The 25963-nt window shown below is 43.9% G+C and overlaps 1 protein-coding gene across 2 annotated transcripts in view; it reads right to left on the reverse strand.

Annotated features, from left to right (window-relative positions):
- crtac1 (cartilage acidic protein 1) overlaps positions 1-24817 on the reverse strand; it is a 47481-nt gene extending 22664 nt beyond the window's left edge. Inside the window, exons 1-5 of one of the 2 annotated variants that reach the window (XM_008106516.3) lie at positions 24425-24817; positions 14138-14340; positions 4316-4512; positions 1153-1283; positions 359-515 (exon numbers count right to left, since the gene is read on the reverse strand). In XM_008106516.3, coding sequence (XP_008104723.2) covers positions 359-515; positions 1153-1283; positions 4316-4512; positions 14138-14340; positions 24425-24484 — 748 coding nt within the window. In that variant the 5' untranslated portion in view covers positions 24485-24817. The remainder of the gene's footprint in view (positions 1-358; positions 516-1152; positions 1284-4315; positions 4513-14137; positions 14341-24424) is intronic. The other variant, XM_062976364.1, reaches the window with a different exon arrangement.
- Between the last annotated feature and the right edge of the window lie 1146 nt (positions 24818-25963).

A 25963-nucleotide genomic window follows, 5' to 3' on the forward strand; every position in this document is an offset into this window, starting at 1 on the left:
CCATTTTGATTTTCCCACCATCTTATAGACTGACAAAATAGATGGTATTGTGTGTGTGTGTGAGGGGAGTGGGGATGATGGATGTGGAAGTATGTTACCCAAAGGAGCTCCACCACACTTTCTGAAACCTGGTTGGAGAAGAAGCCTATTGCTCCTCCATTTCATAAGACAAGGGTCTTATGAGCAGCCACAGAAGAAAAGGTCCACGAAGAACAGCATGTTAAGATTTGGACCTTCAATACTGGAGATGACCCCAATCAGCAATATCCTGATACAGATATTTGGGAAAAGCCAATGCCATAACTTATCTTCCTTATGATGGGCTAGCTATCAGAACACCAATAGTTGGCCATCACACCTGTGAATTTGTTGACTCCAGCCTCTGCAGCCACATCATTCAGGGCCACAATACCACGTTCTGTATCACTAGCAGCTTTGTCCATCTCGATTAGGGCATGTGGTCCAACTCTCCCATTGGCATAGTTAGCTATGTAGATGGCATAGCGGCCAGAGCCCTGTGGGAAGGAAAAGAGGTGGTAGCAGGTGAAGGTCCTGGGTCTCCATGGCAGTAGCTTCATCCTTCAACATGTGGGCAGATCGATTGGTTGCTGCCAGACATAGAACCTGGGTTTGAGCAAGTCTGTTAAAGGAAATCTCTGAGCCAGGTGGCTGAGTGCAAGCAGAAAAACCCGCCCAGTCCAGCCCTGGTTTCCCTTGGCTGTAGGCTTTCCAAAGAAAGATCCCTGTTCCTCATGCCCCCTGCTTCTCCCTCACTTCTCTGCCAGCCACCACCCTGCCCCCATTGTTCTCCCATGGCACCCTGATTTAGCAATAATCATTAGAAAACAAACCACGCAAGGTAGAAGGAGAAGAAAGCGCAGGTGACAGGGGCATAAATCACCCAGACAGGTGGTGTTTATCAGCAGCACGGCACCCGCCTGGCATTGCAGCCCCTGATGGGAGTCCTGACAGCTGTGAGGGAGGGGGAAGAGACTGTCCACCGCAGTGACTGCTGGACAGCAAGACCTCTCCAAACCTATTTTCTTTCTTTGTCCCAGCTCTTCAACTTCCAGAGAGTCACTTTCCAAAAGTAATTGCACAGCCCTGAAATTCAGCCTTGGTGGTTCCATCCCACCCCATCCATGCACTCACCGTCCTGTCCACACATGCTACTGAGCGCCCAGCAAATCGGCTTGCCACACCTCGGTTCACCTCATCACTCAGGATGTCCTCCCAACGCCCATTACGAAACTTGAACAGCTTATCTGTATAGGTGGCTATACCTGGGGAGGAGAGAGAGAGAGCATCAGCCATTTCATAGTCCCTCTGTCATGTGTTGGATATAGGCATTTTCTCCTTAGGATGGGAAGAAACCAGTCTGGAGCTATCGAAGACTGTGATGACTTCTGTTGAACCCTGACTGTGTCTTGTGGCAATGGACTCTCACTAAGGCTTCAAAGAATTGAGGTTTGTTCCCTAGCACAGATTATGAATCTTAAGATTCCTTTAGTGCGGAACTATAGCAATTAAAATGGTATCATGTTGTGTACTATAGATAAGTTCTGCATATATATAGGGATATGTGGGTGCAGATGTTTGTGCACCAGAGCTAATTCAAACTATAACCCTACTGCTATATCATGTGGATTCCATCCAGTCTCCTGATTATACATCCATTTTGTATCATAAAATTTTGGATTCCTCCTATTCCAATACCTTTGTTGTTGTTACTTGCTTTTAAGTAATTTCTGAGAAAGACTTGACTTGCCCAAGGACCCCTCAGTGTGTTTCCAAATGAGGATTCAAATCCTGGTCTCCAGAGTCATAATCCAATGCTCAAAACAACAACACCAATAGCCTTCACCAGTCATACTGCAGGGCTGTGGCCAGGACTGCACTACAGTGAACACAGCAACACCAGCAAAGCTTAAGGGTTGGTAAGGGAGGCCCAGAAGAATAAACTCATTAAGGTAAATTGTACCAGAGCAGCGTGGAGCCATGTATATCATAAAGGGAAAATCAATGACAAGCACTGGCCTAGCCCCAGCTCCAGGAATAATGTGAATGGCTGATTTAGGGTACAGGAGCCTTTGGCAGCTGCAAGGCAATAATTACGAGTCAGGAAGACAGACAAGTAGAGCCAAGAATAGGTCAATGATGCAGGTGAGGGGTCCGGCCCAACTTCAGATGCATGTTGGTGGGAGCAGTGCCCCTTCCTAAGCAGATTACTACCGAACCCCATCTTTTAAAAAGGGTTTGAGCAAGACTGGAAATTGTGCAGCCTTCCAGGTGTTGACTTGCAGGATTAAATATAAATAGTATTAAAAACAATCCCAGTTAAAAATCATTAAAACAAATTCAAAGTTAAAAACTACAGCAACCCCTGAATTGATTTTTAACAACAACAACAACTTTGTTTAAAGACCACCCTATCTCCCCAAATGGACTCAGGGCGGTTTCCAACATGTATGGCAAACATTCAATGCCAAAAAGGGAAAACAACTCAGAATACATTAGGTTAGGACGAATCATATTAACCACAAAACAGAAACCTGACTCTAAACTTAGTAACAGACAAAATAACCAATAATAAGAACTTAAATGACCTATACAAATATAACGATTAATGTAAATTTGACATGAAATTGAAGCAATTAAGAACAATGGCCGTTATAAAAAGATGACATGTTATGCAACAACCAGCCGGCTGAGGTTAGTTCCAGTTTCTAGACAAGGTTTAACATGTCTATGCGAGAGTATAAGTCAGGCATATTAGTCTTCCTTCTCTCCATACACCACAGTACATAGATGGGTTGGGTTCATCTTTAAAAGCCTGTCTGAATAAAAAGGTTTTAGCCTGCTGCCGGAAGGACCGCAGAGAGGGGGCCATTGGGGCTTCCCTGGGCAGGGAGTTCCAGAGTCGAGGAGCAGCTACTGAAAAGACCCACTCTCTCATTCCCACCAACTGAGCTTGAGATGGAGGTGGGACTGAGAGAAGGACCTCTCCTGAAGATCTCAGGGCTTGGGTCGGCCATACAAGGGGATGAGGTCAGCCAAATAACCTGGACCTGTAGTGTCTAGGGCTTGAAAGTTCTCTTCTCTCTTCCAACCCTATGATTCTAAGTGGAATGATAGGAAGTTAATCAGGACTGTCCTTGCCAAATTGGGTCAGTTGGAGGATATCTTCTAACCTCAAAGAAAAAAAGCTAAGCCGTGGAATAAAGTTAGCAGCACACACCTTGGAGTAGCAGGTATATATTTTTCTATGGCAACAGCCTATGAGGTCTTCTGGTGCCAATCTAGGAATTAGAGCATCACTTTCTAAAAGGGTAAAGCAATGCCCTCTACCATTAGGCTGCAGAAGTGGGTGAGAAGACAGGTGTATGTGGGGAGTTTGTGACCTTCCCCTGTGTCTGGCCTATTTGCCTCAAGGAAGGCTTCCTTGCCCAGAGAGGCCCTTGTTCTGGAGCTCCCTATGCTGCAGTCCCTGCTGGCATCTAGAGATGTGGCAAAGCACTGAGTCAGCAACTAACCCCCCTCCTCCCACTGCATCCCTGCTGCTGCCAGGGAATCGACAAAATCACTCAACTGGGAAATTAACTCCAGCCTTGAAACATCCCACCCTGGTGGCCAGTGAAGGTCAGGGAACTGGAATCAGTGGTTCAGGGCTAGCAAATGCAGAAGCCCCAAAGTAAACTATGTGTATCCAGAGAGCTTGCAGTGGTGGCATATCAAGAGAGAAAGGAGGGACTGGATCCTCCCTCTGACACCAATGTCTCCCTGCGGAATACAACTATGGGTTTTGTAATCTGTTATTTGCATCATAAATAAATGCTGGAAACAGCATGGAGTTGGTCCAGTAGTTATGACAAGATCTCTTTCAGTGCGATGACAAGCAAAACCAAAACAACATCCTATGCTTGTCATCAATGAATAAATATGAGCTGATGAGTTGCCATCATGGGGTTTAAGGCAGAGCTGAGAAAATTGTACCTCTCCAAAGATTTACTTCTATTCCCAGGCTTGCCAGTTAAGGATTACTGGAGGAGTAGTTCATTTAAGTCTGGAGAGGTACAAGTTCACCAGTTCTTATCTTATGGGCACCAAGGAGTGAATGTGTGGGCAGATGAGTGGCAGATAGCTATAGCAAAGAAATATTTGGAAAAACAGATAAGTCTTGATGGGATTGAATATGAAAGATGGATAGATATTAGAGAAGGGGTGATGAGGAAATTCATAGAGTGACAAGTGAAGCATTGGATGCCTTAAACTGATTGCAAGTGGAATGTCAGGAATGGGTAAATGTGACACGCACCAGAAAAGGCATTGTTGGTATTAAGGAAGTAGATCTCCTCCCGTCCATCTCCATCAATGTCACAGGCCGTCACACCAATCGCATTGCCTTGGCGATCCCGCAGTGCATAATATGGGGAGCTACGTTCGTTCACTGCAAGATTCACCAGCCGCCCCCGGGCTTTATCATATTTCAGCACCAGATTGGGACCGTTGTACCTGAAGAAACAGAAAGACCCAGAAAGGTGAAATGGAAGATGACCTGAGGATGCAGCCCTTTCCTATCAGGTCTTTCCTGCCAAAGTGAATTTTCCATTCTTATGTAGGCAGATTCTAGAGGAGGTAGCAAAAATCGCATCCCATATTGGCTGTTTCTGGAGAGGAGAGGAAGAGATCACAAGAACAGTGCTTGAAGCCAAATAGGGATGGACATGGGAATTCATACACTTATGACCATTGCATTTTGTTTTTTCATCCTAGGGTACCATGCAAGGAGAATAATCCCATTTTATTAGGTGTTCAAATCTTTCTTTTTCATGTTCTGCTAAAAGCCTATAGTCCAGCTGGGAAACATGTATTTTTGAACTGCCTTACACCCCACTCCAGGAGAAAGATTGCATATAAATGAAATGAAGTAAATCAAAGGTTATCACAGATGCTTCTGGCCAGGCAGAGATAACATGGCAAAAAGGCATGTCAAAATAAAATAATGTATGGCTGATTTCTATAATGAGGCATGGCTCCTTTATCAAGTTAACTACATCATGAAATCCAGCTCCAGTTGTAGATAAACAGATTAATCATATCCAAATTTTGGAGAAGCTATATTTTGGTCTATACTGGGGAATTCTGGGAGCTACAATTGAAAAAGTTAATTTTTCCAAGTTCTTATAGCTGTCTCAAATACCCTATAGAGCAATTCACAAAGACAGTCCAACCTGATTTTCAGGTTTCTGAATATGGAAGATATGGGGGAAGTCTTTTTCTCCCCAATTTTAGCTCACTCTTAATCAAATCTTGCAGGCTATGAAGAAAAAAAAACTTCAAATCAGTCAGCAAGTCAAAAGGTAATTTGGTATGTTTTCACTAGCAGTAGCTTAGGCTTTCATTTTGTTTCATTGTGCAACTTATACTAAATCTTCTTTTGCTATCCATCTTATGCTCAATAAACTTGATTCATTGGGTGAGATACATTGCTTGGTTAAGGGATAAGGATTTGAAGGTGGGTTGAGAGGCAAAGGGGGTTCTATGTCTGGAGAAGCAGACTTTCTTTTCTAATTTTAACCCTTCATTTTGAAACACTTCAAGATAGGCACCCTTGGGGCTCCCCAGGTAATAAAAGCTAGCTTGTAAAAATCTGAATGAAGCTTGTTTGTAGTCCCAAGCACCTGTTATCCTAGATCTGATGCCTGCAAGATTCAAGTTGAAACATTTTGGTGCCAGTTTGGTGACAGTTTGGGGGACCAGCAGAGATCATCTGGACTGGTTGGTATAAAGCCAGTGGCAGCTAGAAGCATTAGCGGGAACATTTAGAATAAATATGGCAAAAGCCTATAACAAATGTGTTTCACTTGTGATTTTGTTGGACTGAAACTCCATCCAGCCCTAACACAATAAATATTGAAGGATGATGGAAGTTGTGGTGCAACAAAATTTGGAAAACAAGTTGCCATTCCACAGTCTATAATCTTTTGGGAATTTGGTACTGCCTTCAAATCATGTTGTTTGTTGTGTGCCTCAACTTTTTCTCAGGTATGGTGAACATATTATGGAGTTTGCTTGGCAAGATATTTTTCAGGAGTATTTGTTATTGCCTTCCTCTGAATCTAAGAGACTGACTTGCTCAAGGGCATAAGTGGGTTTCAATAGCCAAACAGAGATTTGAACCCTATTCTCCTAGAAACCCTATTCCTGAACTCAAGCCAAAACACTATGCTGGTTCCCAGTGCTTTCAGACAGCACCTTCCCATTTACAAATGGCCAAACTGTATCCACCGAGGCTCTAGTGGTCCAAGTTACAGAAAACTGATTGTTTCATCCTGGGCAAGAACTGGATTCTTTCTGACATTCACCCATGCTAAGATTACACAATGCAAAGTTGCAGAAATGCCTGAGTGGTTTCATCTGGCAGCTAATGATGTGTGACTCTAATGTGGTTAGCATGGAGTTCGCTAAAGCTGAAAATGCATAGTTTAGAGAGAAAATTAATATCACGGAGAAGAAAGAATGCAGGGAGGGGAGTCTCAGCAGCTAATAATAATTAAAGAGCTGTGCTAAACCTTAAGGACAATATTACAAAGTCCTGAAGAAAACAGTGGGATCCAATGTCACTCCTGCAACTAAGGAGAAGCAGATATGAGGCTCAAAAGGAAGCCAATCTGTAAAGAATGACAGTTGTACCTGAGGCTGAATCCTGTGAAGTATCAGAGATGCTGACACATCTTTCTAGAGTTCTGGGTACCAAGATTTTGCAATTCTATGACTTTGATTGGGAAATGCCAGCATCAGAAAACATACAATGCACCTTTGACATTAAGGGTTTTGTTCAAGTTTGGACAATGTATAATAGAAAAAATAGAAAGATGTCAGTCACAGATGCAGGTGAAACATTAAGAGATAATGCTGGAACATGGCCATACAGCCTGAAAAACTCACAGAAACTCAGTGATTCCGGCCATGAAAGCATTGGTCAATAGAAAGTAGATTCAAGTATTGCTGGTATTTCAAGTCAAGTCCAGAGCTGGGAAAAGGTACATTTTTGAACTAAAACTCCTAGAATGACCATACTACTTGGGGTGTTCCGGAAGCCATAGCCAAAAAAGCAACATTTTCTTGTTTTCCAGCTATTACATGATAGCCTTTTATGACATACTCATCCCAGAGTTGGGGGGAGATACACACACACACACACACACACACACATGCTACTACTCCCAGAATCCCACAGCCAGTGGAGGAGTTGCCATTTAAAATAAAATAAGTTTCCAGATAGACATAAGCTTAGAGAATTTGGGGAGCTCTGTCTGCATATGGTGGAGGTTTGACTTGCGTAGTTCCCATGCTGTCTCCTAGGATCAGGAGAACAGTAGCTTTCACTGAGACTGAGACATGTCTTTTGCTGCTGGCCAGACCAGTTTGCCAATTTCAGAGCTAATGACTGCACCTGTAGCTTTAACCGCTCCAGGGCAATGAAGCAGGGTAGAAACAGGGATTCTCCTACTTCATTCCTAATGCCAGACAAGTTGGAGCAGAGGAAGCGTTGCTGCTGGGCTGCTGCATATAGTTTCACTCTGTTCTGGAGTTCTTACAATTACAGCTCTGCTCTCTAGCTCTGAAGTTGGTGACCCTGAGCCCTAAGTGTGTTACTTGATCAATGAAATTATCTGAATTTTGAAAACCTTCTGTATAAAACACCTATAAGCAAAGGGATAAAAAAAGTTTTGCTCTCCCTCTGGTCCTAATTATGGAAGTTTTCTGGTGCTGCTCTCGGGTAAGAGCTAACAGCACTGCATCCCAGTTTAGGACTCTGTCTGAGCTGGCTCAGCAAGAGCCGTACCCTGGCCGGTGGTAAACAAGTTACACAAGCATCAGTCCTGCGGTTATGAAATGTTCTGCCTCTGTTTGTAGTTATGACCTGGCACCAAAGGGAGGCAGAAAATTGCTTGGCCTCGCCACTGCCACATCCCCTTCTCCTGGGGTGTGAGTGTTTGCAGCCAATCTCCTGTGAAAATGTCTACATCTTCTCTTCCATTTCTGACCCATCCATTCCTCATTCTCATGTCGCCAGGATCCAAAGCCTGGCTTTAGATGGTTTAGAGGGTGTTCAGAGATATACGTATCCCTCTGGGAAGTTGCAAATGTGTAAATAAAGAAGTTGTTGTTATTATTATTATTATTATTATTATTATTATTATTATTATTATTATGTGTTGCAGCAAACCTAGTTTCCTTCCCTGCTAGTGCACAAATAATGTAAATTGCAATGTTGTAAGCAGAAGGATAGTTTTTATGAATAGTGACTCCTAGAATTCTACATCTACCAAGATTAGTGTAACTTTTCCAGGCTTTGTCTCGAGGAAGTCATGACTAAGATCCTATTTTTCAATGACTAGTTTACTTATGCAAGAGGTCCAGAGAACACAATGTGTTCCTTTTTCTTGGTTGTGCAGTGGCAGTTAGGTGCCATGGCACTTGGGTATACCCTTCAGCCATTTAGCAACAATTAAAGGGAGCACCTGAGCATCTTCCAGAGCCAAGGAAAAACATTTTGCACAAGGAGGTCCTTGAACAACATCTGTAAAAAGACTTAGACTAGCATAAGCCCTACTTACACTAGCCAAGAGGATTCTGGCTCTTGAAGCCTGACTACTAAGGAAGGAAATCTCCATTGCAAGATTGATGGGAATGCAGGGTGCTATGGTTATAGTGGATCTGAAGCTAAATGCGGGCTAGGAGTGTGGCAAAGGCAGACAAATGTTATTTTGAGGCTGCCTTAGCAGAAGCAGTATATCTAAGAAGAAGGACCCAATTGCTTTATTTTGCACTGCTCAAGCTATAGCCAAAGAACTGGTGTGTTATTAATGTTTCTCCTGTAATAAGAACACTGACAAATTGGTGACAGTCTAGGACAGAGTGATGGAGATGCGGAGCCTGGGATTCAAGTCCATTAAGAAAGGTCAGTGGAATGATGGGACAAAAAAGGATGGATGGATGCAGGTGAAACACAAACACAGGTGAATGAGCAAGTTTGCTGAGCGATGGTACAGAAACATCCCTTTGTGAGATAACATTAAACAGCCTTCTCAAATTGAGGGGTGGTCTGCTAGGAATGACTGGGTCTTTACTGCTGCTTAGAAGAGAACTACATTATAGTTCAGCCTTTCCAATCCTGGCAACCACTACATCTGTGTATATTACATCTCCCATCATCCTCACCTAGCTTCTTGATTTTTATGATACTATTTACAAATCTTCCATAATCTATTACATGTAGTGACATCAGAATTAGAGTAAATGCTTGTGACATTAGGCCTATAATCTGGCCTTCGGGCACTATCAGTGATTATTGAAATTACACCTCATAGCAAAACTAATGGTGAGTTTCAATGGGAGTCCAGTTTTTTTTCATGCCAGGAGCGACTTGAGAAACTGCAAGTCGCTTCTGGTGTGAGAGAATTGGCCGTCTGCAAGGATGTTGCCCAAGGGACGCCCGGATGTTTTGGATGTTTTTACCATCCTTGTGGGAGGCTTTTCTCATGTCCCTGCATGGAGAGCTGGAGCTGACAGAGGGAGCTCATCCACACTCTGAGTTGGATTCGAACTGGCAACCTTCAGGTCAGCAACCCAACCTTCAAGTCATCAGTCATGCTGGCACAAGGGTTTAACTCACTGCGCCACCGGAGTTTAGTAATAGAGAGCCACAGATTGCCCATTCCTACTTTAATGAATGTTGGTGCTGTTTAACAGCAATAGTTGTAACATGTCCCCACAGCTCTGCTATATGAGGGGCACTGTCAAATTTTCTGTCTAATTTCATTAATGCACTGGGATTTGGAGCTCCTTCAAGAAGGGATCTTTTCCACAGGGATTGTTAATAGTTAAAACAGTTTCCCCAGCTTATGTTCCAGCCATTTGGAATACAAATGTCTTCATCCTGGTTGTGCCAGCAGGGACTGGCTGGAAGTTGGAGCCCAACATCACCTGGAGGACAACAGCATAAGGAAGGCTGGTACAAAAAATATATATGCAAAGGACTATATCACAATTACCAGGGCAATATTTGGCACTAACCTTCACTTTAGGGCAATGGTTCTCAACCTGTGGGTCCCCAGGTGTTTTGGTCTGCAACTCCCAGAAATCCCAGCCAGTTTAACAGCTGTTAGGATTTCTGGGAGTTGAAGGCCCAAACATCTGGGGACCCACAGATTGAGAATCACTGCTTTAGGAGAACCATTGTGTTTTTGCCTTATAGATTATGGGGATCTTTTGGTAGAATGATATCTGTGTGGGATCTTAACTAGGCCCATACTGTTACCTCTGTGCATCTGTGTTATTTTGGCATCCCTATCAGTGGTACCGTTATACACACGAAGTCCAGGATGGTGACTTCCTCTTCCTGCATGGGGACATCCCACATCATGTGCTACATATGCCCCAGCTGATGGCAAACATGTGCTGCTTCTACTTGATTGGAGATGGGCTGGATGGTTGGCTCTTGAGGCAGCTGGCCAAGCTTTAACTCCACTCCCTCCCACCCTTTACTGTTGGAAGGTCTGGCAGATTGGGCAGGCATTCAGCACACAGCTGAATGCCTTGCTCACTCCTGTGCACCCTTTCCAAGTTGAGAACATTGCCAATAATGAGATCATGGGGCACTCATTCACTCTGCAGCCAATTAACACAATGTCAAGGTGCACATTGAGGCCTGTCAGCACGGTGAGGGAGCATGGAGAGGAAACAGTTGCTCCTTCATCCAGGAGGGAGCCAGCAAAGAGAGACCCGGCTAGATTGCTAAGACAGAGCAAGCAAAGCTGTTTTTTTCTCAGGTCAAAGCAGGGCTTGGAAAACTTACTTTGGGGGTCAGGGAAGGTAACTTTTCTAAGCTCTGCATCAAACCATGCAGACCTCACCATAGAGGTATGTACCATTCCAGGAACAACAGGCCTGCAACTCTTATTAGGTCTAGCTGACATGGTCAGTGATGAAGATATTTGGAGGGCAACATTTTTCTCCAGATTTGTTTTAGATCTTCCTGTCATGGAGATGCTCAATCCAAAAGACAACCAGAATAGAGTGGAAAATGGCAGCCACATCATAAAGTTGGAGGTACAAAGAAATTCCAACCTGTGAGTACTGGCTGCAGTGACAATTGAGGCCTCCCAATTCAGTAGGTCAGTGAATCACTTTCAGATTTCAGTCTAGACTTTAAAGGGTCTATCTGAACTGCTACGCCTTATTGCTCCAAATAGGCTGGATTCACGGCTCCATTGACCCAGAACCTAGCTGGCTGAATGGGGAGCAACCAACACAGGCAGGAAAAGTTGTTAGTGACACTAGACAGATGCACACCTTCCTGTGAAGGACAACTGGAGTGCTAGGTAGACGCGTGCTGCCACCAACTCCTCCACACAGGCTGTTAAAACGCTGTTAAAAAGAGCTACTGACCTTGGCAAGAAACCTGGGAAAGCAAAGAGGCATCTTTATGCTGGAGCTTGGTAAGCAGGCTTACTTTTGGACATCAACTCGCAGCAATTCTAGGATGCATGGCTATTTGGGATTTTGGTTGTTTTAGCATATAAATGTGTTCCCCGCCATCCCAGGTTCTGGCTTAGCATGTCTGAATGACTGACAGTCAGGATATGCCCTGCAAGAATTCAGCATTAATGCGCATAGTGCCTTTGGTGCGAAAGTGAATGGGATCAATCATACTGTTTCTGCTGTTTTGACTGTGAGTGGCAATGTTTATGTAGTTAAAACAGCACTACCCAAGGCAAGGCCAAGACATTTTGCTTATTGAGGCAAAGGGCAAGGTGGCATGTGCCCTCTTCTATGTGCAGAAGTTATTTAGCAGTTAATTTTTTTTTAAAACCTTCCAATGGATTCAACATTGCCAACGTATCTGAGGGGTACAGATTACATTAAGGAATACAGAGTAGGTTATAAGGTATACATGCACTTGCTAACTAGAGGGGAACATCCCAGGGCTCAGTAACTGTCGGGAACTTGTCCTATAATATTTGCCACTTGAGATGTTTTTCTTACTCTGATAGTATGGCCTTTTCGGCGTTATTCATGTACAAGAGGGAAATGTAATGTTGGGAACTCAGGGGCTGCAGAAGTAGTAAAAGGTAAAGGTTTTCCCCTGACTTTAAGTTTAGTCGTGTCTGACTCTGGGGGTTGGTGCTCATCTCCATTTCTAAGTTGAAGAGCCGACGTTATCCATAGACAAGGTCATGCGGCCAGCATGATTGCATAGAGTGCTGTTAACATCCTACTGGAGAGTTACCTATTAATCTACTCATATTTGCATGTTTTCAAACTGCTAGGTTGGCAAAAGTTGGGGCTAACAGCAGGAGCTCACTCCGCTCCCTGGGTTCAAACTGCCAACCTTTTGGTCAGAAAGTTCAGCAGCTCAGTGGTTTAACCCACTGTGCCTCCAGGGGCTCCAGAAGGCTCTGCAGAAGTACCCATCCCAAAAATGCTTTAGGGGAAAGGCTTAAGAGAATGGGCACTGGAACTCACAAAGAGCCCAGTGAGAATTGATTGTATTCAATAGTCATGGGATGCTGGTTGAATATGTGTGGGAAAATAAGCCAGACACTGAGATGGAAGAATTGGCACATCCAGAATCCTGAACAGCAGCACCCGTACTGCAATATTTTGTTGTGGATCTCATTGAGTCTTAACAAAAAAGAATAAGAGTCTAGGATTATTCTAAACACAAGGTTATAGATCCGTTCTGCACATTGCTACTTGGACAATAATCAGGCGACTACAGCACAAAACAATTTCTGCTAAATTTGTCTCTAGAAAAAGAAATTATGCTATTTAGTTCTTGGACTGTATCCATGAAGCACAAAGAGATCTAAAATCTATGGCTGTGTAGGCAGATTAGGTTGAGGTGATTTGGAGCAAATTATAGGATGGCACAGGGGACAGACAGATATAATCGCTGAAATGCTAATTGCGGACATTGTTAATAGAGTCCACTATGGCATGGCCATAGGATCTGTGATGTGATTTTGGATGGCTCTAGTGCCTAAAAGGCTTAATGGGAAAGAAACACAAAGTTCTGTAACACCCTAAATGGATTGTTCTCAGAAAAAATGATTTTTGGATTGCGACTCCTGGAATCACAGCTGGGGAGTTCTGAAAACTGCAGTCCGAAAGTACCTTTTCCATGCTCTGGCTGGGAGCCTAATAGCGCAAGTCTTTACAAGAAAGTTTATTCCTCTGGACTAAGGGCAGAGCAAATCAAGTGAACAACAAGGGAGAAAGGCTATGAAGGGGTGAGATTTCTGGAGCAAATGAACTCAGCTGACGACAAGATATGATCTAGCTCTCCCGGAAATTGTAGGCATAAAAAGTTATCCAGTGGATATATGCTTTTCCTAGCTCAATACAGTTCAGAGATGTTTTATGGGCAGAACAAGCTATACAAGTGGTGGCCAAATATAAAGGGACAGGTCCCTCCAGCACCTATTTACTAGGTCATGACTCCAGCATGGCCAAAGTGGAGGAAAAGAGGAATGGGCGCAGGCAGCTACAGGCAGAAACAGTTTGTCAGATAAACGACTTGGAGAGACAGTTAAGTTGTAAGCTTTGAGGAAGCTGCTGCTGAAGGGAAGTTTTATTGAAAATGCACATCCATATCCACCTAGATGAGTCTTTGCGCTGCAATAACTTCAAGGGTTGCACTCTGAGCCAGCAGATTGTAACACATTTGCATGTGCATACATGCACATGTACACACACATCCTGTCTACCTTTTCTTGCCTGTAGAATAAGCTAGATTCCCCTAGAACATGCAAAAACATCCCCACAAACACCTTTGCATTGGCATTCTGTAATGCTTGAGAGAATTGACTACCTCTAGCCTGCAGAAAACCCCAATCTGGCCCACATCTGGCCTATTTTTGACAGGGACTCTTGATTTTGTTAGGTCTTTGTGTCATGGCCAGCTCAGTGATATCACCTGTAAACCTCCCACCCAATTAGAGCTCTCCAGCTCTGAATTAAAGGAAGACATTGTCAAATCTAGCCCCTTCCCCACCCTGCACATGACACATATTGTGATGGCATCATCCCCACTCCCACTCCCGTTTACATCATCTTTGATACCCACCCAGCCACAACAATTTCGAAGTCTCCATCCTGGTCCACATCAGTCACAGCCACTCCATAATTGAGCTGGGTTGGGTTGCTGTCATAGTCTGGGGGAAGGACACGGTCCGTGACTGCTGTGAACATGGGCTCACTACGCTGGGATCCTTCACCGGGCTGAGTCAGAACCAAACTCCAGAGCAGCAGAAGTTGCAGCCTTGGCACCTACAAACAGAGAGGCATATGGCCATGTCAGTCACACTGCCCCTCTCACCCATCTGTTTAGCAAGTGGAGAATTCAATTTCCATGCACAAACACGGGACCTGTTTCTGAACTTATGCCCATTTCAGATCCTGATCATACAGTGATAACATAGTGGCCAGATCCCGATAGAGGACAAGCTTCTAGACCTTCTTATGTAGATATGAAAGCAGACGTCTCTTGGTTCAAGAAATATTAGCACTTCAGAATTTCTCCAGATTTTCTTTGAACCCAAAATTTAAGAAGAACCCCATGACTTTTTGAACTGGAATGGACTACTTTGGTGAGTGGTGGGTTCTCCTTATTGGAAGTCTAAGTAGGTGTTGGAGGGTCATATTTCAGGGGTGCTTCAGGGTCCTGATTGGCAAGGTGTTGGACTAGATCAGGGGTCCCCAAACTAAGGCCCGGGGCCCGGATGCGGCCCTCCAAGGTCATTTACCTGGCCCCCGCCCTCAGTTTTATAATATATTTTTATATCAGTTTTAATAATATAATATATTGTATATACATAAAATATTATAATGTTATACAATATAATACTAATAATAATACCATATACTAATATTAATTATATGTTATATATTACATATAGTATTACAGTATAGTGGTATAGTTCAATATAGTAATGTATAATGCTAATATTGTGCTATGCTAATAATATAATATATTGTATGTACATACAGCTGCTCTGAATCCCCTTCGGGGTAAGAAGGGTGGGATATAAATGTAGTAAATAAATGTAGTAAGAAAATAATTAATTAATTTTAGACTTAGGCTCACCCAAATTCTGAAATGACTTGAAGGCACACAACAACAACAACAACAACAACCCTAATTAACTTGACTATCTCATTGGCCAGTAGCAGGCCCACACTTTCCATTGAAATCCTGATAGGTTTATGTTGGTTAAGATTGTTTTCATTTTAAAATATTGTATTGTTCTTTCATTGTTGTTGTTGTTGTTTTGCACTACAAATAAGACATGTGCAGTGTGCATAGGAATTTGTTCGTATTTTTTTTTTCAAATGATAATTCTGCCCCTCCATAGTCTGAAGGATTGTAGACCGGCCCTTTGCTTTAAAAGTTTGAGGACCCCTGGACTAGATGGACTTGAATCCCCTCCAGTTCTATCAATCCATTTTGCTATTTCACCATCTTATAAATAGCCTCTCCCAAGTATTTGATGCAGCCCGTCTTATTAGATGGGGGCAGGGTGGCCCAGAATTGTTTTGTTTGGTGAAGTTTACTAATTGCTTACTGATGAAGTACAGATGGATTTATACATATACCTGTACATATATTTCTTTGCCCACATGAAACAGAGCTTGGGACAGTGATGTTTTTCTGGACTACTACTCTAAGAAACCCTCAGCCAATATGCTAGTAGCCATGTTGGCTGCAGGATTCTAGAATTTTGTAGGTTTAAAAAGTAAATTTTCCAAACTTGGTGAAAGAGTGCTTGCATTTCTTAATTGAGTGAGCTTGTTGGATCTTGGAAGAAATCTCTGGAATGCAAGCCTATAGCATGTTTGAGCTGGTGCCAAAAGCAAGGAAGAGTGGGAATCGGGTTCATGCAAAATTGTCTATATTTTGTGTCCTAAAGTGAATTCACTTTGGAATGCGAAATCAGGCTTGTTTCTGGTCTCTTCCACACTGCCCCTATATCCCAGGATCTGATCCCAGATTATCTTCTTATCCCAGATTATCTGGCAGCAGAGACTCATGTAGTCTAGTTTCTTTATTTATCGTGTCAGAAGTAAATTGAGGGTACAGTTATATAATCCAGTTTAAAGCAGATAATCTGGGATCACATCTTGGGATATAGGGCAGTGTAGAAGGGGCTTCTGGGTTCCACATATTGCCTGAAGAAGACAAACAAAAGCACGAAGGCTTAGACCTTTACCTTTCACTCCAAGTACTTTGAAAGGAACAGAACAAAGGTCCCACATTTTTTCAAGGTGAATTATCCCCCGCCCAAGCTGCATCAAATAGAAAGCTGATGACTGTGTCTCTGTTGTGGGAGGAGGGAAGGAGAGCAATTATAAAAGGGCATTATACAACAACCACACTCTTGCTTATGTTCAGTTTGGGGCCCTGTAATTTCTAAAGAAGCCAGTATTTATATCCTTCCTGTGGAGGTTAGGAAGCTAAATTACAATTAGCCACAAAATAGTAGCAAGTTAATATACCATGTCATGCATAGGCACAACAGACAGAAATTGAGAAAAGCTAAGCAAGTGATGAAATCTTTCCAACCCTGGTATTCTTAGGGCTCTACCATACTACATTGTTATAGCACTATTATTCCACTTTAACTGCCATGGAAATATCCTGTGGAATTCTGGAATTTGTAGTTTAGTGAGTCCCAAAAGCTCTCGGGTTGAGATCTCTAAATGTATCTTCTTAAGCAACACATCCCAGGATTCCATATGATGTTGCCATGGCAGTAAAGGTGGAAAAACAAAACTTTAACAGTGTAATTAGGTTCTTTGTGGGACAGGACTGGATAATACCTTCTAAAATTCTTTACAACATGAATGAAGAATCTGACCCTTCTGGTCCCTAATCTGTCCCACTTCTTTCTCCATGACATCATTATTTGATAATGAATCTCTACAGAAAAGATCCTAGCTTTTGCATAGAGGTTCCCTTAATTTAAAAGGTTGAAACTTATCTCCTAAGGCTTAGCTACAGTAAGAATTTAAAGCTAAAATTTACTCTTGTTTTACTCTGTCTCCAGGAATGCCTGAAAACTTCTCTGAAATTTGGCTTTCGTTCTTAAAGAGATCCGTCCTCTCCCTGTTAGATCAGATCAATAGTCTGACCACTTCAACAGTCCAATTCCATCAAGGACCAACCACATATCACAGGGCGTTAATAAGTAGTGCATGAGCCAATAAACTTTGCCTTCTAGATTGCGCTTACAAGAAGTGGTATACTACCCTGATCAAGGAGGCTCCATATTCCTTAGACTGAATGGTTATGGATGTCCCAGACATCCATCACAACAGATGGTTAAACCAAAAATACTTTTATGTTGTAGGAGGTGACACCGATTAGTGTATATACCAGGAAATAAATATCTAGTGAACTGTGCAAGGATCTTCATAAAATCTATTCCACATTTGCTTTGATTTCAATAAAACTAAAATGCAAGTTCAGAGCTATCCTACAACATTTTTGATGCCTGAGGCAAAATACAAGATGGTGGCACTCTTCTTGTCACATGTGGATGCCTACAGGACTGGCATTTGGACACATGAGTAAGAAGAGAGGGCCTTCCTTCAAACTGGAAAGCTTCAGGGGTTGAGGACCAACATCTATATCATGTACACACCACTCCTAGTGGGAATGATTGGGATGTTATTACTGTTTGTCCTTGAGGCAGTTAATTCTGCCTAATGGTAAGGCGGGCCCTGTGAGACTCACCCAGGCTGTTCCTCATGGCAGGTCCTTCTGATCATTTATCCACAGCCAGTGAATGTATGTGTATCCCTTCTACAGGTGAATGCCACAAGGAGAGAAGGGGTAAACACAAGGTGCCCTGAGCCTGAGTATCTGCTCAACATATTGTTGAGCCATTCTCTCAGATAAGGATTGCTCTCTGAACAGAAGTGTGCTTTACCCCAATTAAAACTGGCAAAGTTTAAAACAGATGAACCAAACCCTTCTTCATATATTCAATCAGGGAAGTCAAATCTTGGGAAAGTATGAGGCTGGCCTGGGACAAGGAGCATTTCGGACACGAAGCTGAAGCTTATTTCAATAATGCTGATAGGACTCAACATCTTACATTGCACCTGAAGGCTGCAGAAGGGTGTAGGGCAAATTACCTGGTGCAAGGCAGGCTGCACACATACATGTGCACACACATACACACCAGAAGAGAACTTCTGGGGAAGAGTTCAGGAGAAATGTCTGGAGTGAGGGTGGCTGCTACATCTCCTCTCCTGCCTTTGCCACCAGAGGCAGTCCCCTAATGAATGGTCTTCCCTGGTAAAGGATACAGTTCTTAATTTTGTCAGCACTTGCTTGTGGAAACTCTTACACCTTATGTTAATCAGCATTTCCCCATCGTACCAGAGACTGTCAGCTTGGAGTGTTCATATAATCACTGCTGTAGAGCAGAATCAATATTGTCTTTAAAGTCCCTTGGGAGGAGGGGGGGGGGGGAGAAAGAAACCCATCCTTTCATCATGCTTTATCCATCTTGATCATGTGAATAAAAGGGTCATCAAAGTGCATTATGGAATATGTGATCTGTCTTGTGAACATTCCTACAGAGAGAAAACCTGGTTAGCTTTGTTATTGGCCATCTGGGACATCCTCGACCGTTTCTAGCAGGACCTTGCTTGCATTCTAGACTCTCATAAACAGATCTGCAATAAACTCCACAGCTATTTTTGGGGTGTGTGGATGGGGGTCAGCTAAGTGAACATGCTGTATAGTTCCAGTCTCTTCCACAGCAAGATTTCTTTACTTAGACCCAAGAAGAAACAGGAGGGATAGCACCCCTGGAAGTTGTCTATCTCACTCATGCAAGCAGCAGAAATATATTGCCTAAACCAAATTTATTTATCTCCTGGCCTAGGGACAGCCAGACACTGTTAGGACCAAACCCTGTCCTGAATCACCATGTGCTCAGGATTATTCTCTGAAGGTAGAATGCATTACATTTATATAATTCATTGTGCTTTATGATAAAGCTGAGGGCAATGGGATTCATGGTCTGGCCTGTGTGGTGTAGCTATACAGCCAGAGGACTACATAATAAACACCACTGGATTAAAAACTTCACTGGAATCATATTTCAGTGTGTACCTGCCATCTAGGAGAGTAGCTTCGATTTCAAAAAGCTGTGCTTACTGTTATGTTGCACCATGCCAGGAGCCATCATGTTCCATCTTGTTATGGAGGTAAAGTCTCATTTCTGATATTATAAAGAGGATACTGGCCAGAACATAGATTCCTTTAGGTCTGAGCGTTAGGCAGAAGGTTCAAGAACAGAATGCATTCCCATATATATTTTCAGTCACACCAAAGCCATCCATCAAAGACAAAACATAGCTTGGGTACCGACACCATCCTCCAGTTTAGGTTCAGATTAAGTTATCATTAAACAAGTTTCTATAAACACAGGACTGTTACAAGTGCCTGGCGACAGAGACAATGTGCACCACCCTTCAGGCTCTCCTTGTTTGGCTTGGGCTAATTAAACCCATACATCAGTGAGCATTTCTAGATAGATCATTAGGGAAATTGCCATTAATTAAGTTGCCTTCCTGAATACACACACAGACTTGAGGCTCACTTGAAGCTTACACCTGTATAAAGGCAGTTAAGCAGTTAGTCATACGGCTAATATCTGTAACCTCTGTTCTTCTATGGAGTAGATTCAACTTTCCCACTACAGATTGCAGGATCTCATTGCTTTATATGTGACATAAAGATGACTTATAAACACCTAGTGCCTTTACAGAAAAAGTTATTCCATGTAGAAATTGAGGGAACAAGAATTTCATCAAAACATCACCCATAATCTGGGATCTTCCCTTTGCCACTGCATGTAGGTATCATCAACCAAAAGCTGGACATAGCTTCCTGGGAGATGTACACATCAAAACAAAAATGATATTCCATAATTACATTCCATAAACCAGGGGTCCCCAAACTAAGGCCCGGGGGCCGGATGCGGCCCTCCAAGGTCATTTACCTGGCCCCCACCCTCGGTTTTATAATACATTTTATATCAGTTTTAATAATATAATATATTGTATATACATACAATATTGATAAAAATATTATAATGTTATACAATATAATACTAATAATAATACCACATAATAATATTAATTATATGTTATATGTTACATATTGTATGGTATAGTTCAATGTAGTGGTATAGTAATGCATAATGCTAATAGTGTGCTATGCTAATAATATAATATATTGTATGTACATACAACTGCTCTGAGTCCCCTTCGGGGTGAGAAGGGTGGGATATAAATGTAGTAAATAAATGTAGTAAGTAAATAAATAATTAATTTTAGACTTAGGCTCACCCAAATTCTGAAATGACTTGAAGGCACACAACAACAACAAACAACAATCTGAATTAACTTGACTATCTCATTGGCCAGTAGCAGGCCCATACTTTCCATTGAAATCCTGATAGGTTTATGTTGGTTAAGATTGTTTTCATTTTTAAATATTGTATTGTTCTCTCATTATTGTTGTTGTTTTGCACTACAAATAAGACATGTGCAGTGTGCATAGAAATTGGTTTGTATTTTTTTTTCAAATGGTAATTCGGCCCCTCAACAAGTCTGAAGGATTGTAGACCGGCCCTTTGCTTAAAAAGTTTGAGGACCCCTGCCATAAACTCTTTTCCTATATGGAAGTCTTTCACCAGTATGAATTGTGTAATGAGATAGAAACAAAGAAGAGCACTGTTTTTATCCCTTCATTTGACTACCTAGGGCCCTTCCACACAGCCCTATATCCCAGAATATCAAGGCACATTATCTGAGTGTGGACTCAGATAACCCAGTTCAAAGCAGATATCATGGGGTTTTCTGCCTTGATATTCTGGGTTGTATATATGGCTGTGTGGAAGGGCCCCTAGATAGCTTTCAAAGGAGAACGCCACAGTCATAGGAGTCAAAAGGGAAATATGAAGTCACTGGATGGTAAGCGGCTGAAACTATTTTCAAGATACCATCTTCTAGTCTTAGGCTTGGATGAAGCAGGAATTTGGTCCCTCTCAGGATGATGGGCCCACTGAATTCACTGCAGTGAGTGGAGGAAATGCAGCCAAATGTCAGTGTGAATCGGAACGCAACAGAAGAGCCTAGGGTGGGCCTCCTGTTCCCAGACTGAGGAATATGTATTCAAGTGAGGGTCCAGACTTTAAGCCAGGGTTGTTTACTCAGTGCTGGGTCATCATTTGTTCCTTTCTTGGACAGCACCAAGAAGAGAAATTAAAAATGGGGTGAAATATAACCCAGCTTTAAGTCCAATGTTTCTCTCGGCTAAACAAGGATCTGAACTGGGTTGTTGCATGTTTTCCGGGCTGTATGGCCATGTTCCAGAAGTATTCACTCCTGACGTTTCGCCCACATCTACGGCAGGCATCCTTAGAGGTTGTAAGGATCTGAACTAATTTTAGCTTGGCAAGTGCTGACCAGGACTCCGTGTTATGGATTTGCTTTTGCTGATACTCTTGGCAAGTGCAAGAAAACAACAGCACTTGGTCGCCATCTTGTTCCGGCCACTGACAGTGATGGACGTTGCCTCCATGACTTTAAGTGCACCAGCGTTTTCTATTCCTCCAACCAGCCAGCTCTTGGAAAGTAGGCAATGCATACAAGGATGGCCATTCTCTGTTCCCATTTTGACGAGTGTCCCATGCTGCATGTTGGGTAATCAGTGGATCTTTGGGCTTTACAAACTGCGTAACTTGGCTTAATCCAGTTCTTGTGACTCTAGGATTGTGCCAGTAATGCTATGGTACCAAGGCACCGGGTAGATGAAAACCAGTGGCCTGATTTCACACCAGGCAAAGAAGAAGGCACCTGACTTATACTGTGCATTCCAGGTTCTTCATGCATCTGAAGGGTGCATCCTGCAATTTGTCCTTACTTGCATACTACAAGTGTAAGATAATCATGCACACCTTGTTTCAAAGTGTAGAGATCACTAGAGGAGAAGTAGGTGGTCTTCTGGGGAAGACATGCTGGAAAGACAGTAGAGTTTGCATGCACATGCAATAATCCCAGTTTCAAAATGTTATGTTTTGAACAACAAATCACAAAACCCACCACCCAGGCTGGGAAATTTTGTGAGTTATACTCCCAAATTATAACTTTCCTCAGCTCTGATTATAGTTTTCTCCAAGTGAAGGCAGTAAATTGGAGGATGATTCTTCTCCCATTCAGTCTGGGAGTGTATGGCAAATACAGCTAGATAAAGGCACCCAGCAGATGCGTAAACTTAATTGTATCAGAGCTGCCGATATTGTTCATGCACACCTCCTGCTATGTATCCTAAGTGGTGTTACAGTGCCAGCCGTACCGCTGTCTCCGACATAAGATGTATCCCTCCAGCACTCTCACGGTGACATAACATTTCCTGTACTACTGTGGACTAGTGACATCATGAGCTCACATTGCCATTCCCCAAATGCATTCCCACATCCTGCTGGGTGACAGCACGGCAGTGCAGCCAATGAAGTGTGGTGCTATCAAAATAGCTTGGAAACATCACAAGACTCCGAGTCTCCAAATGATCTTGCCAAGTGTTGTCAAAAGCTTTCATGGCCAGAATCACTGAGTTGCTGTAAATTTTCCAGGCTGTATGGCCATGTTCCAGAAGCATTCTCTCCTGATGCTTTGCCCACAACTATGGCAGGCAATCTCAGAGGTTGTGAGGTATATTGGAAACTAGGCAAGGAAGATTTATATATCTGTGGAAGGTCCAGGGTGGGAGAAAGAACTCTTGACTGTTGGAGGCAGGTGTGAATGATGCATTTAATCACCTTAATTAGCATTGAAAAGCCTTGCAACTTCAAGGCCTGGCTGATTCCTGCCTGGGGGGAATCCTTTGTTGGGAGGTGTTAGCTAGCCCTGATTGTTTCATGTATTGAATTCCTCTGTCTTCAGAGTGTTGTTCTTTATTTACTATCCTGATTTTAGAGTTTTTTAAAATACTGGTAGCCAGATTTTGTTCATTTTCATGGTTTCCTCCTTTCTGTTGAAATTGTCCACATGCATGTGGACTCCAATGGCTTCTCTGTGTAGTCTGACATGGTGGTTGTTAGAGTGGTCCAGCATTTCTGTGTTCTCAAATAACATGACACCCAGGTTGGTTCAATAAGTGCTCTGCTATGGCTGACTTCTCTGGCTGAGTTAGTCAGCAGTGTTAGTCTGAAAATAGGGGAATTCCAGAGATGAAACAATCAGGGCCAGCTAACACCTCCCAACAAAGGATTCCCCAGGTAGGAAGCAGCCAGGCAAGGCTTTTCAATGCTAATCAAGGTGATTAATTGCAACATTCATACTTGCCTCCAAAAGACAAAGAGTTCTTTCTCCCACCCTGGACCTTCCACAGATATATAAACCCCCCTTGCCTAGTTTCCAATATACCTCACAACCTCAGAGGATGCCTGCCATAGATGTGGGCGAAACGTCAGGAGAGAATGCTTCTGGAACATGGGTTGTTGTGCATTTTCCCGGAAAACGATGTTTTGCCCACATCTATGGCAGGCATCCTCAGAGGTTGTGAGTTATATTGGAAACTAGGCAAGTGGGGTGTATATATCTGTGGAAGGTTCAGGGTGGGGGAAAAGACTCTCGTTTGTTGGAGGCCAGTGTGAATGTTGTAATTAATCACCTTGATTAGCATTAATGGAACATGGCCATACAGCCTGGAAAACTCACAGCTACTTAGATTTTGCCAAGTGCTGCCGGGAGAGCAAAGTAACTGTGCTTGTGAGTGTTGTCCGTAAGTCATGCCTTTCAGGATTGCTGCTGTTTCCAGTGCTATGTTTTCCCCATGTTTCAACGAGAAAGGCTCCCATCCTGAGCTGCACTGCTGTCTTCCTGGAACACCAGCCCGGAACCTGCATCAGTGCTGCAGGCAACTGGCTCTCCCTTCCGTGCCAAAGCTGCGAGAAGCAGAACCGGGGCAGGAAGCAGTGGCGGGGCCCCTGGAGTTGCGTGTGGAGCCGGGACCCTTGCAGTGACCTGAGCAGCAAGCAGGCCGGAGTAGATCCCCTTGGAAAGATGCCTCTGCTTCCCTCTCCCTGCCAGGGATGGGCTCCAGAGAGCTGGGCAGAAGAGTCTTAGGCGAGGAAGAGTGCCACGATTCGAGGGTACCTGCACCTCCCGCTTCCTCAACGCCTCCCAAACAGAGAACTCCCATCTCCCTCGGAACATCCCTCCGGCACACACACAACCCACTTTGATGCCTCGCGCGATCCCAACTTTCCGCCTCCACCCGAAGTCTCCCACTTCTTCGGGAAACTTTGCTCCGGCTGTTCCTACTCACCGGGAAGAAGTTGGGGTGCCCCGGGAGCGTCATGCCGGCTGCCTCCTGCCCACGCAGCATCCCGGGTGGGCTGCCCGGTGCCCGACTCTCGCTTTGCTCGAAGCCCACTTCTCTCCCTTTCTCTCTCTCTCTGTGTCTCCGGCGGAGGGAGCGCCTCTTTAAGGAAAGCCTCGCCAATCCGCGGGGCCGGAGCCGAGGCGGGCGGCCAATGGCGAGGCCGGAGGGAGGAGCCGCCTGGCACTGATTTACTACCTGGAATTGCAGGGGAAGCGCGGCCAGGCAGCGCCGATCGATACGGAGCCAAACTGTGACGGGCGGAGAGGGGGAGCGCGGTGTGTGTGTATGAGAGAGACACGGAATTAGCGGGCGCACAGCGCTCAAGAACACGGCCCGTAACCTTCACCAGGGAGACGGGCTTTGTGGGAACAGCCCAGGAGCAAGAGTAGCCCTGGCACGGATGGGCACAGGAGGGAAACCCACGTCCACGCCCACACCCACGCCAGATCCCTTGCCAGGGCCCCGCTCACCTGCGCTTTCTTGCCACGGCTGGTCCTCTCGTCTTCTTCCCTTCCCCGGAGAGAGGGAGAAGGAGGCACCCAAGAGAGATCATCCCACGAGAGACACGGGGTCTGTCTTAAGTCTCACGGCTTTGCCAGTCTCAGCCGTGGCGCCTCTTCCCCACTCTCCTCGGCTCCCCTTCTTCGCCTCCTTCTCAACCAACCTGACACGAACTCCCACCCAACTGCACCCCACCCACGGCCCAGCCTCGCCACGCTTAACTTCGTGGCTTGTTTCCTCTACTGCTGCCTTCACACGTTTCTGGAAAGATGGAGATCCCCCATCCCAACAAGTTGGGTGTAAACAAGGTGGGCAAATGGAAAGTTCGGGGAGGGGGAAAGGTGGTGTCCCATCAAGACTTCGTTTTTCTGCTAAGACCTCAACTCCAAGTCTGGAAGGACTGAATTGTTGTACTCCAGGGCAGGAGTACACCGCAGCCACGGCTGAGAGTGAAACACTCCTATCCTTAACCACCACACTCCAGTCCAAGTGAAATGAGCAAAGCAGTTCAGCAAAAATAGTAAACATGGACAAAATAGTCCACAAGATTGAAAGTACAAGAGTAGTTTCAAAAGCACAGGAATACAAAAGAATCGGTAACATTAGGCAGCATAAAATTCAATCCAAAAAAGAAACAAAATACAGGAACAATCCTTTAAACCTGGAAGGAGGAAACAAGAAAGAGCAAAGACATGAAACTTGAATTCCCTTAGCAGGCTTGACTGGGACTTGGCAAGAGATGCTGCCTCAATGACCAACATTGACCAGACTGTGTTGTCGAAGGCTTTCATGGCCAGGATCACAGGGTTGTTGTGTGTCTTTCGGGCTGTGTGGCCATGTTCCAGAAGAATGCTTCTGGAACATGGCCACACAGCCCGAAAGACACACAACAACCCATTGACCAGACTGCTGGAAAAACTCTCTGGCCTCTCATATATACACATGAAATGATGCTGTTTTCCCTGACTACCTGATAATGGC

Source organism: Anolis carolinensis, chromosome 3, assembly GCF_035594765.1.
Source record: "Anolis carolinensis isolate JA03-04 chromosome 3, rAnoCar3.1.pri, whole genome shotgun sequence".
NCBI classification, from domain to species: domain Eukaryota; kingdom Metazoa; phylum Chordata; class Lepidosauria; order Squamata; family Dactyloidae; genus Anolis; species Anolis carolinensis.